We start from the raw sequence: 13,464 nt of genomic DNA, 5'->3' as shown, positions 1-13,464 counted from the left end.
TCTGTTCTTAACATCTTTTAATACTAGTTTTAACGCTAATACTAGTTAATGCAGCCCGGCTTTGACTTGTCAGTCACAATCTATGGGGCTCACCCAGAAGCCTCCCTCATGAACAAATCTGTAATTGTGAGTGTGTTTTTATCGCCCCCTGGTGTTCAAGCTGCTGCACATTTAACAACATGCACAAACGACACACTAAACCTCGAAGCCATTTAAACTCAAACACAGTGAAAATGAATTCAATTAATAAATAGAATATAATTTAAAAAATTTATTGCAGTTAAAACGCAGAAGTCACTGAAATACTTTCCAACAGAATGACAGAGATACAATGAAAGAAAACAAAAAGGTCAAAGGAGAAAAACTGCGTGTCATGGCAGCCATTTCCTGAAAAATCTGGACCACAGAATGACACCACAGAAATCATATATATGTGTGTATATTGTTATTATTATTGAGTTATTGAATTATTATTTCAAGTCACAAACACTCATACAAAGCAAAGAGTTTTGCTTTATGGCTTCATTTCCCCCCATGAATATCGTCTCATGATGAAACATGACATATTCTAGTAGCTCTGTTTATAAAAGGACTTATTGCAACTTTTCTTCTTCTTCGTATTATTGAAATATTCTGAATATATAGATATATATATATAATTGTGTATCTAACAGATGACAATAATCACTGTAGTGAAAAAATGTTGCCTCTGCTTTCATTCAGTAGTAGTGTGGCACCTACAGTGAGGAAATTAAAACTCATACAGTAAATTAACAAAATCTTTTTGGCCACAGTTTAAACTTAAAAGAAAAATATTAAGTAACACAAAGCGGGGGAAAAAAGTTTTTGGCCGTAGAACCATAAAAGGAATGAGATCGGGGACAGATGTGAGATCAAGCCAACATCACCTTCATCACCACTGCTACATAAACTGAACACTGGCAAAATGTAGCATATATGAATGTAACATAACATCAACAGCATCCTCCCTAATGTCACCCCTACCTTCACACTTGGCTATTAATCAACAATACCACAGTAAGCCCACACTGACTGAGTGCTCTGTAACACTACGATGAGCACTCCCGGCTATAGGGTGAGGTTTTTTTTCTGTTTTACAAAGACACCACTTGACGCATCACACTGGCTAAACAACACGAAATCCACCAGCACGAAAGAGCACTACTGAGACGGAGGGGTCAATGAGATGGAGGACAGGTCAAAGGTCACCTGATGGTTGACAACACTGCAAGACCCGGTGAGTTGATGGAAACAGAATGACTTGCTGTTGACAGTATAGGCAAACAGATACCTGTACATCTAACAGAACATAAATACTTGAATGCGAACTCTGTATTTGGATTTATACACACACACACTGTTGTTACACATCTGGACATATTTGTGCCTTTTCCTTAATGTTGGTCAGAGTGTTATCAACACAGGCTTTGGCATACAACTTGTAAAGCATTTACATTTCTTCTAACTGAGCAGCTTTTATTCTTTTAACCTATAAATGCAGCATATGTGCAGAAATACTTCCAGTATAGTTGATATTGATGCTAGGTTAAATTTGGGAACACAGGAATTACACGCAGCAAAACTATCTGGACTTTCAGCAAGACATCATCTGTGCTTGCTTGGTAATTATTAATGGTTTTTAATCGAACAGGAAAGAAGAAAAGAAAAGAATTGAAACTTCTTCCAAAAATAAAAAAAAAAATCAATAAGGCTCGTCTTTGTAAAAAGTAGCTTTTAGATTTCGGAGCTCAAAAGAAGACAACCTTGTACGGACATCCAAGGCACACTGAAGTACAGAAAAATCGAAATGATATGTCTATGAGAATATTTAAAACTGATGCAGCAACATTAGCAAGCTACTTTTGACCAAGATCAGCCCATTTCTATCATGTTGCGCATTTGTACATGAAAAATAAACAGAGCGAGCTTTTATTTTATTTTACCTACATCAACTCCCCCAAATTTAACATAACACAGCAATCAGTGTCAGCTTTGTTTATGTGTGCTTTCATTCCAACGAAGCAGCTGATCTCACTGATGCGCTTATTGAAAGTGCACGTGTTCATCACTGAAATCAGTTGCTGTGTGTTTGGAAGCAAGAAAATCCTGCACACACACACACACACACACACCTGCGACCTCTGCTGCAGAATCATATTGTGTTATCACAGGTCACATGAGGTACAGAGAGCTGGGGAGGTTATAGGGAGTAAAGGATTTAATACACTGGAAAAACCTTTCTCAGAGGTGAAACTGCTCTAAGGGCAGAGCTATTTTAATTGGCTAAATCTCAGTGAGAGGAGCCACATTTTTGGCTAATTGGCAATTTATGTAAAAATATGCATGGCATTCATGACCTTTTAAGATATCGGGAAGTCAAAAGGCAAACAAATTAAGCCGTTTCACCTGGTTGTCATTGTGGCTAGAATTGTATTGTAGGTTTGTAAGATGTGGCCAAGATATCGTACTATAAGGCTTCTGTTTAACTTTGCACGACCAGAAAAAACTGTTAATATGTGGCTCTGCCAACTGACATTCCACTACAGCAATGAGAAAATGTCTACCCCCGGAGCAGCTCTGCCTCTGAAAATATTTGTACAAGAAAAACTCTAATCTCCTGGGCTTGGAGTTGGCCAGATCACATCAGACTGCAATTCTCCGTCTGCTTTTTGAGGTCTTCCAGTGTGGCCTGGGCTTTGTCTTTCAGCTGGTCGATGTCCACATTCTGGATGTTGGACAGCTGGCCCAGCACCGACTGCTTGTGTGCTTCCTCCTCGTTGTCCTCGGCGATCATCTTGGCAAGCTCTGTGGGCAGCACCACATCGTCCCCTGCCTGCTGGATTTGGGTCTCATCCATCTCATTCTGAGGTGGACACACATGGACAAAGATAATATATATCTGACGTATAGCCATGTCCACCAGGACCAACAAGAGAAAGGACAAGCTCTTCCATAGCTTGGAAAGCATAAGAATATGTGATCTTCTGTCAAATAATAAGAAGTAATAATGATGCTCAAGGTCACCTTACATCATGAAATTAATGAATCAGTAACACTTAAATATTCCAATAAGAAAGAACATTGCTCAGCAATTGATTAAAAGTAGTATTAACATAGTACTGTTATTCCTATTGCCTATTCACGATACAGATTTTAAAGGGGAGGATTATCTTTACTTTCTTTAGATTATTGGATCCATCCATCCATCCATCCATTCGCTTCCGCTTATCCTTTTCAGGGTCGCGGGGGGTGCTGGAGCCTATCCCAGCTGTCATAGGGCGAGAGGCAGGGTACACCCTGGACAGGTCGCCAGTCTGTCGCAGGGCTAACACACAGGGACAGACAACCATTCACACTCACATTCACACCTAGTGACAATTTGGATTAATCAATTAACCTATCCCCACAAGCTGCATGTCTTTGGACGGTGGGAGGAAGCCACGGTGGGAAGATTATTGGATATTTCAGTTAATTTACCTTTGGTAGTCTGTACTTTTCCCGGAAATGAGTTCTAACTGTGGCTCGCTCAGCTTTCTTCTGAGCGTAATGAGCTTCTCGTTCTTTTCTGCAAGAGAAGACGAAAAATATTTTGGGGGCACAATTGAAAAAGTGAAGCTTAGGTTCCAACCAGAGGTGACTATATAAATATATACATTTTTAATATGCGCTTTTATTTAAATGAGACATAGAAAATGCAAATGTTAACTCCAAGATCTTTACTTTTGCAGTGGGTATCGCACCAAATATTACAAACCAAATATGCCGTAAAATAAATCTGGTACTTCTCTAAAGTCAAGTGGAGTTGCATCTCAGCTGTAAAATAAACATAAGGCTTCTGCTGAATCTGGATCATGGAGGCCTTGGAGCCTAGCGTTACCCCGTGTCCTCCTAACGCTAACTACAGGGCATACAGCGAACAGAAGGTGGAGCAGCAGCAGTGCCGCCATGGGGAGAAAAGTAAGACATGTTTTGCTTATGCTTATAAACCCCAGATGCAGCATCCTGACAGTCCGGCTTTCCTCTGAGGGATTTCAGTTTTCTCGGGTTGTGGACTAATAGATCTGCACTCATTACCACTCACATGCTGTCAGTCTGTCCTGTACTTACTAACTTAAGCGGTACAGCATGGTCTGCCTGATGAGCCTCATTCATGTTAAATACCTTAAGTCTGTAAAGGAAAACCTGAAAAGAGTGAGTTACTCTGCAAAACAGGTAGTTAAACCAAATACATAGGAAGTACTGAGACATTTAAAAATACTTATCTTGGTGAAACTGAATGTTGGGCCATATCAAATGTCTTTTAGCCTGCTTACATTTGTCTCTTAAAACTCTTAAAAACAGTCCATTATACAGTGTATGAGGCCTCCAGCAGAGGGCAGGCTGTAGGCTCCTGGCAATGCCTTTGCCATTCAGTGTCACTGGAATATTTATGGCTTTAGTGTAATTCGTAATTGTCCCCCATCATTTGCTAAATCAGCTGATATGCCTCTTACAAATTATGAGTCAACAGATATAATCCTTTACAATTTTGTGTGTACAGCCCAAGGTTGAGCATAGCATGATTACAGAAACAAAAAGCAATGCAAACACAAACATTGTGGATGATTTTAATCAAAGCAAAGCTACAGTGAAAGAGGCTGCATTGCATGCCTAAAAGGATTAGATCAGCAGCATCATCTAAAAGCAGAGGGACACTCCAAGACCAGCGGCATGGTTCACAAAGTGTCTGTACCCAATGTGTCAGGGGAAGGTCGTTTTATGTGGCGTTGCAGCATTCATGGAGGCGTCCATGTGAGCCTGAGTTCACTTCATATCAACGTGAGTAGGCCAAACACCAAGGGGCCATGTGGTGCTCACTTGCAACCAATGACCGGGGCTTTGTGCCTTTCTTTCTCAAGGGCATCAGATGACCGGGGTTGTCTCTGTGGTCTTCGCGTTGAGGGTAATAAAATGTGTGTATGTGACACGTCAGCATCGCCAACCCGCCCTCACAAACCATATTCTGCTTCATTCTGAGCAGAACGAGCTTCTCAGTGACCTATGCTCGTGTTCAGCACCTCTGACTAATAGCTCGCCTCCAAAGAAGGTCACATTATGACGGAAGAGCATTAAGCATCTCGTCATGCCTCCTATGGAGCTCAGTGGGCTGAGCTGAGTGTTAATACTGCTAGAGTTAGGACTTCACCTCCCACTCATTTTGAAAATGTCTGCCCATGGTACAGTGAAACACTTTGGATAGACGTGTTAGATGATGGGGACGATACATTTGGATAATTTCCTTTTAACAACAGGACAGAGTATGTAGTGCTGTTTGGGTTCTGAACAAACTTGCAGACAGAAACCAATAAAATCAGGTTTATTTGTCTTGTTTTTCTGCAAAAACCAGATCTGAATCCTTATCCTGGATTATTTATAGTAGCTTATTATATGACGTGGCGTTCTGCTCTGAGGATCACACTAATCAATAGTGAGTTGCTGTCTCCTGGGTGAACTCTGCCAAATGACCTTGTTGTTGCCTTATATTCTCACCTAGTGCACTCTGAAATTAAACTACATGAATGAATGAACTTTGGAAGGTGAGGTGAAGGTGATAAGGGAAAGATTGAAATGATATAAAGTGGAAAAAATCAAGTGAATTACAACAATTTAAGTCAAAGGCAATATTTGACATATTTTTGCAGGCATCCCCTGGCTTTAAATCACTGTCATTTTGAATAGTTACTTCTGTATGATTATAATGACGATGATGAGAGTCGGTTAAAAGCCGAAACTAATTTGTATTATTGTTGGTTATTTGCCCTCTAATAATCACCACTTTAATTACCACACAGTCCGCTCCATTATTCAGCCGCACGCACAGCATTAGGAACATTTTTTGCCACAGGCACGAATCCCTGTAGACATTTCCGTGGAAGAATGATTCCAGGAATCCCAAATTAAAGACGGCGCTACACATTTTTGCCGAAGCAAAGAGACGGAGAGCTCCCTGGGCGAGAGGAGCAGCTGCGCGTGGAGTGTTCATATTATTGCACTGGTGCGTAAAAAAAAGCGCGCGGCGCACTGGGGGCTTTCTGCTATTTACACAGAAAAACACACTGTTTAAGCATGCCACGTTTCCACCCCCTCACCCCCGACACACAGGCTTTTTTCATCACAACTTTACAATCAGAAACTTCAATCATTGGCTTACTTTTCCTCCTCTAACTGTTGCTGATATTGTTCAAATTCCTCTTGAGTCATTCCCTGCGCGGCGGCGTCTGATTTCTCCCCTTCGGATTTCTCCTCCGTCAGTCCTCCTGTCAGGTTCTTCAGCTGTCCTCCCACCACGTGTTTTACCATGAAAGCCATAGTTGCGCTTTGGAGAGTCCTCGATTTGTTCGGTTAAGAAGTTGAAGTTGCGATGCGCTCTTGGGCAGAGCGATGATGGGCAGATATCAACCAAGTGCCGTTTAAACGAGTATGAGACTTGTAACTTTCAAAGGATGACTAAGAGCAGTCAAAGCGTAAAAAGTAGAAAATAATTCCGACGATGCGTCGAAGACCGAGAATTTCAGCACCACTGGCCCTGGACAGCTCCGTGCCGAGAAGGATGGAGAGGAGCTGCTCAGCTATGAGTCAACAACTTTGGCGCTGAACTCTACCAATCCTGTGACTCCGTCCGCAGCCACCACTCCCTCCACCCAATCCCAAGCACCGCCGGACTCGGTGTGCGCTTGCACAGCGCGCGTCGGCATCGTGGGCTGCGCGGGATCCCGTGATTCGCCGTCTGATTATAACTTGCAATGGATTCAGACAGATTTCCGGAGGGGGTGTGGGGGGACAAACAACACGTGACGAGCCACAGTATCTCCTGGCTGTTTTGGTGCCTTGGTCTCTGTCAGGGTCATCTGCGCGCTAGAGCCTACTACAGAGTTTGTCAGCAGACAAACAGAGTATTAATTGCAAATTAGTGGGATGGTTGTCTGTTAACCCAAGGCATTAGCTTGGTTTGTTGGTCTAATTGCTTAGAAATGATGAGTCCTCTCTGTCTGCTGCACATGAATAGGCTCCATTTCCAACAATATGAGTCTGTGTATGTTGCATGGGCAGATTCAGCACCCTTGTAAATATCCATTCTACTTGTGGACTAGAGTTGGTAAATTTGTCTCCATTGCATCACAGTAATACAGCACAGTACTGTACTGATCCAACGTCTTGCAAGTGAGGTTGTAATGTCAGTATTTTGTGCTTGTTTGGCTGTGTTAGTGTGTCTTTGATGGGGCAGACGGGGTAAATAGTTTAACTTCCATGAGCAGATAACGCGTTTTAGTGAAAGGCTGGCTGCTTCTTGAGGTTACTGGAGATGACGTAGCACTCAACTAGAAAGCCTCATTTCTAAAAATATGACCTACATGTGTGTGAGGGATGCTTTAAATCTCTCTTCCTGTGAGATTCTTGACATCCAAAGTGTGAAAAGCAACTTTGATCACAAGTCAACAACTCCAGTGTCCTGATCCTCGTAGCAGTCTGACACCGAGCCTGGCCTACTTTCCCCATCCCTGTGGATCAGGAGAGACAGAGCCCGTCTCAGTGTCTTTTTGTCACAGGCTTAGCAAGGCCCTGTTAGCCTATACCTGCCTTGCTTAAAATCTCCCACTAACTTCAAAGCTGCCATTGGTGAATAGATTGAAACGTAACATAGTGAATAAGATCAAAACTGTAATCTCTGTGAAATTGAATAAGAAGAAAGAATTTGCCTAGCCAGCATGTTTCAACATCAATTTATATCCTTTGGCTTTTGATATTCAAACCCAAGGGATCTGTTCAGGTCCCAATCACTTTTTTTCTGGATTATTACTTAGCCCTGACTACAGGTGCTCTAGCAGGAGGTTTTAATCCAAGATAACATATATGACATACATAGCGCAATGCTTAAACTCATACATTTCTGTAAAGATTGACTACATCCCTCTCTTGAGGACATGTGGTGGCTGAGCTTCACAGAACAATCACAGCAGCGTGAAAAAAAAAAGAGCCGAGGCGGCGTGTTTATTGGCAAGTACAACAAATTTATGAGAAATACACCAGCTGTTTTCACACCATACTTGTGATGCTCTGTCATCACTGCTATCACCCAAGTTATGAAGACACAGAGAGACAGTTTTTCAGTATTTTCTATGTTGTCCTGTGCTATGTTTGTGGTATTTCTGTGCTCCTCTTCAGTTTGCAGTTCAGTCAGCTTTGGCTACCTGCCATTGTCCAAAAACACATTGGGTTTATTGGTGATTCTGAATTGAGGTATGTGGCTGCTTTTCACTCCGTGTCAGCTCTCAATTTTGGTTTACAAAGCGCTATGAATTCCAGTAATTCATAATTCCAATGCTAGTTTGTTGGTTATTAATGATGATTTTTCTGGGTCCAGAACTGATTTGATAGCATGTAGCTCAAATCACAGCAAAGCACTATTTTGCCCTAGATGGTTCGATTACTGATGAAACTACAGACAAGTACAAATTGAAGGAAACACAATCATAAAGCGTCTCATTAAGGCGTTGGGTTACCAAATGTCCCATATTATCTTCAATGCTGATACCCGAGGTATCCTGCAATCTACCAGCCAAGGCAGTTATAACGCAGAAATAGAGGCCCCCAAAAAGCAAGCCTACTGAGAGTATAGACCACCAGCTTTCCAATGTGTGGAGGTGTTAAACACATCAGTCCACAATCTCTCATAGGTGTTCATGTAGTGGGTTGAAAGCTGGTGACTGTGAAGGTCAAAACATGAAAAAAACACTAATTCAAATTAATGTTTTGTTGTAGTTTGAATGGGATCATTCACAGCAACTTCATATTGATTTGTTGTGACCATAATGGCTCAGTCACACTAGAGTAAAAATAGGATGGCAACCTTCTGGCGACTAGCAAAAATTAGTGGTTGCTTTTTGATTGCACTGAATTTGAGACTGAGCATACAAGGCCCTTAACCTCTTGGTGAACACTTTTAAGTGACAATTGCAGAGGTCACTTAGTGGGAGGCAACCTGTATCCAAACAGTCTCGCTCCAGCTCAGACTGTCTGGACTCATTCTCAGACAGATTGGTGAAGGTCTACAAATAGCTGCCATCTAATTTATAAATGCAGACAGATTTTCCAGCACACTGTAACCAATCTGAGTCAGTCTGTGCAGATGAGTGTAACTTGTCTGTGACACATCTCTTTGCAATACGAGACTCAGTTGATTGCCAACTGATTGCATTCAGGTTATATTTCTTTATAAAAGCGAGGTTATGTCATTTTGTAGTTAAACCACTGTCCTGCAGCAGCTGTGCCACTATTTGTAGCAGAATATCCATATTTCTGTTTTAAATCTATGACATTGTGGCTGGACTCTGAATGCAAGAAGTTAATGTGAATTTCTATTTAATGATCATTTCTGTGTCAACAGATTTCATAGATTCGGGATTATTTTATGTAATTGCCAACTTGACCCCATTCAGTCTTATGATCATTGGCACACTAAAGTTGGTTTGAAGATGGCAGGCGTTTTGGACCTGGTCTCCATCTTCAAAGCAACCAGTGTACAGGTAATAAAACTGCAAGTCAAATATGGTCTCCCACTACTGTTGTCTCTTCTGTGACTGTAGCATGGAAAGTCCCACTAGAGACAACAGTGGTAAGAGATTCAACCTCAGGACCGCCTCAATGTAGTGGTCAACAGTTCAGTTATTCAGTTATTCCTGCAATTTGTCAGTCTCATGGTGATGCCATTCATATGAAACTACAAATGAAGCCTAAACACTTATAGTCAAAGGAGCTTGCAAAGAAAAGCATCTGGACTTCTTTAAGTTGCTTGAAGACGTTTCACCTCTCATCCGAGAAGCTTCTTCAGTTCTAAGGTCAAATGGTGGAGAGTCCCAGATATAAACCTAGTGGGAGTAACCCCCCACAGAGGGACAAAAGGACCCCGTGATGATCCTCTAGTCGCCTGAGCCAAGGCAACTTAAAGAAGTCCAGACGCTTTTCTTTGCAAGCTCCTTTGACTACGATGACCTGGATGACTGAGAACCTTCACAGACCTAAACACTTATAGTTTAGATGTATTTTGCTACTGAGAAAACTGGCAGAAGTTCAGAAGATTCCATAGCAAAAGGTGTGTCAGCATATATATTGTTATCCAGAAAACCTGTATAGCTGCATGTAGATATTATTGTTTATTCATACTTGGAGTATAGACATGATCTATAAATGTTCATGAATTTTTTTAAGCGCTGTGTCCTGCAACTTAAGCAAACTGGAGAGAATATTAGCAATAAAGAAAAGCCAAACTATATCAACACTGAATCCTGTCAAAATTCTCTTGAAAACAAAAGGAAGCAAAAATGTAGTTGCTATTTCAGGAAAAGTATCTCAAATCAGAGGCTGTTATCAAGCCTTCACTTAGAAAATAGAAACATTAAGAAGGACTTAATCAGCTGTATTTGTTAAATAAGAGCATATGGGATTGAAATGAAACACTCTTAGTCAAATGGAGGAAAACAACATTACTCACAGTTCCTGATTTAAAAATAGACTCATGTTAATGCTCCCTGGCTCCTGCCGGTGCTCAGTTCGTATTACTGCCTACTCAGATTTGACTGATGTTTCATTGTACAATGGAAATCAATCCCCAAGGTCTTTGTAAGACATATTTGAAGCATACATGCTTTATATATGTACGTATAAATGCATGCATAGCCTCTACACAGATGTTTACCGTAAAATTCATGCGTGGTTGCACACGTCGCTCAAACATCTGTGGTACAAAGTCCATATAGTAAAGTCTATAGCAAAGAAAAAACACTTTAGTAAAATGAATGTGGAGCAGGGATAGTATTTGGTCTTTCATTACAAATAAGAAGAAAATTTCAGGCAGCAGTAAGAAAAGGTTAGACAGGCGTGACATAATGTGATTGTCGTGATCACGGTGCGAGTGAACATAACCGAAAGCATCACGCTGGCTTCCACCCAGTCACACTTCCAGTCTGGTTACACTTGATCTTTCAGGATTAGGAGGCTGTGTGGGATTGGTAGAGATGGGCTTATGTACACCATCACTCACGCTCACTGATCCTCAGCAGCCGAGTGTTACACCTTTGTTTCTCCAGACAAGGGATTAGACTCATCAAACGAATGTGCCCTGCAGCAGACAATATGCACATTCAGGGAGTTTTTAAATGCACACAGGCAGAGATGACGCCATTAGCAAGTTACTCGGAGGCCTGTCTTAAAGAAAGCTGTGGGCGTGTTAGTGTGTATGTGGTGCCCCCCTCGTGAGATGACAAATATCACGCTAATCCCATTAGAAGTGCAAAGTGCTCTGTGTGCTCAGTGACAAAACTATTTTTTTTTTGTATCAAGCAAGCATCTGACACTATTTGCAAGAATTTGTTTTTGTTCTACCTGCATCAGGGGTGGACCAGAAATCAAAACAGACAAGTGGGGGTCGCAGAATCATGGAATCATATGGTGGAAAAGCAAGTCACCCCAGGGGAGGTGGTTTGATGCACTGCAGGCTGTCTAGAAGGTGTTGAACTACACCACATGTCAGCATGGCAGCTGTCCCAACAGCTAACATCAACTACTTCCACATGACATGAATATTATGGCCTTTTAAGAAACCATTTAAACTTGATGCTTAAATCTACACAGAGCCCGATCTGTATCAGTTCAGCCACGCAGAAAATTTGGATTTTATTTGCTCAGGTTGTCAGAGATAGATATCTCCCTCTGGGATTTCTGCCTTTTCCCAAATACAGTGGAAGCAGATGGAATTTCGTTTGTGGGGCTTGCAAAAAACAAAAAACAACAACAACAAAAAATATTGCCTTAAAAATTTCAATGAAATATCTCTTTCCAGAAACTGTGCCTCAGCTAGATTGGATGAGCCACAGAACAGATTGCCAACCATTTTCAGAGAGACTGTTTCTTCAGCAGAAAGTAGTTCAGATGGAAAGGGTTGACAGGGAAGTCTGTGGATTATCCAGGGTAATTGGGACACAGTTTTTGGAAAGCGATGGAGATTTTTTCTAAGTTTCAAACACCTCAAAAGAGATGGACTGGTCCAACTTCCCTTTTTAGTAGGATGACAGAAATATTCGAGACCAAACTCGAGCTGACACACCCTCCATGGGTTCATATCGATCTCATACCTGCTTGTAACAATACCACAAAGGGTAAGTGAGAAGAAATGGCCTACTTAGATGCTTTCCAAGCATGTTTTACCATCAGTGAGCAAGATATTATTATAAAAATCATTCCATGAGTCAGCTTCAAGTATTTTTTTTCTTACAGTTTTACTCACATTACCAGGATGTGCCATGTTGTGTGAATGTGAATGAAATCATTCAAATCAGCGGATGTGTGCTCTCTGCTTGCATTTCGACCTCGTGACAAAGTATTCTTTGTGCGTTCAGTAGATTTCATAGAGTCCCTTCGAATTTAACATGAATACGTTTGCATGGGCACAATGGCCAGGAAATGAGTCATTCAGAGAGAAGGAAAATGCTGTATATTGATTACGAAAAGCTGAAAGCAGGAACCAAGGCTGGAATTCTCATTACATACTGGCGTGGTTTAAAGTGTGAAAAGAAGCCGCTAAGAGACACACTCGGTGACAGAATTCACAGCAGAAGGAGGCGCAGATCAAAAGTGAGAAAGATGAAACACAAATGTTCAGAGGATTCAAACTGAAATAGGTTGTGAAATTGAGTGTGAACAGAAAAAAGGACTCAAAATGTGTGCAGCTGCCTCCAAAACTGCAAGCACATTTGAAAATTAGGAAGATAATTTATCACAGGGAGTGTGTAAATCATTGTGATTACTGTTATGAAAAAGTATGTCTTTTGCAGACATATAAAAGCTGAAACCCTTTCGATACAAAGACAATGCCAAAGTATTTCAGCCGATGCTGCTGAGAACACCATCTGCTTAAACAGCCTCACCTAATGACAATAGAGAGTTAAAAACAGGACGTCAAACATAATTGCAACTCTGACAGTGGAAACTCTCACCTGTTCTAAGAGAGGCACCAAAACCTCCTAAAAAGCAATTCTGCCAAAGAAATAGCTGTCAGGGTGCCTCTGAATATCTAGCCAGTCCACAAAAACTCTGGCTGTACTTTTTTTGCGCAGAAAGCCATAGAATCCCTATTACTATTACTATTTGGTGTTCATACCTCTTATATTGCATGTTAGTCAGTCCAAGGTCTAAGTCATTATTGGTGATGACCCTAACCCTATATCTATCTATCTGTCTATCTATTTATCTATCAATCAGGCATCCTAGTAAGGCATCCTAGTAAGGCATCCTAGTTAGATACCTGAACCACTTCAGCTAGCTCCTTTTGCTGTGGTGGAGTAGCGGCTGTACTCTGAAGACCTCACCATCAGGAAGCTTATTTACACTGCTTCTATCTGTAGTCTCAGT

General features: G+C 41.3%; 1 protein-coding gene across 1 annotated transcript; it reads right to left on the bottom strand.

Annotated features, from left to right (window-relative positions):
• Positions 1–258: 258 nt before the first annotated feature.
• On the bottom strand, positions 259–6,792 carry cplx3b (complexin 3b). The gene is made up of 3 exons (XM_005727593.2): positions 6,212–6,792; positions 3,499–3,586; positions 259–2,884 (listed from the first exon to the last, which is right to left on the bottom strand). Exons 1-3 carry the CDS (start codon positions 6,367–6,369, stop codon positions 2,660–2,662), a joined length of 471 nt encoding a protein of 156 aa, XP_005727650.1. The 5' UTR covers positions 6,370–6,792; the 3' UTR covers positions 259–2,659.
• Positions 6,793–13,464: the final 6,672 nt, after the last annotated feature.

The sequence above is a fragment of the Pundamilia nyererei genome, unplaced genomic scaffold, assembly GCF_000239375.1.
Source record: "Pundamilia nyererei isolate P.nyererei 1_Seehausen unplaced genomic scaffold, PunNye1.0 scaffold00025, whole genome shotgun sequence".
Lineage (NCBI taxonomy): Eukaryota > Metazoa > Chordata > Actinopteri > Cichliformes > Cichlidae > Pundamilia > Pundamilia nyererei.
This window is presented reverse-complemented; position numbering and strand designations above follow the sequence as displayed.

Bases quoted from the DNA above. Each gene is read 5' to 3' on its own strand.
- cplx3b (XM_005727593.2), bottom strand. From the start codon at position 6,369: ATGGCTTTCATGGTAAAACACGTGGTGGGAGGACAGCTGAAGAACCTG. The intron at 3,587-6,211 runs GTAAGCCAATGA...CTTCTCTTGCAG, and splicing joins CAACAGTTAGAGGAGGAAAA to AAAAGAACGAGAAGCTCATT. The intron at 2,885-3,498 runs GTAAATTAACTG...TGTCCACCTCAG, and splicing joins AAAAGTACAGACTACCAAAG to AATGAGATGGATGAGACCCA.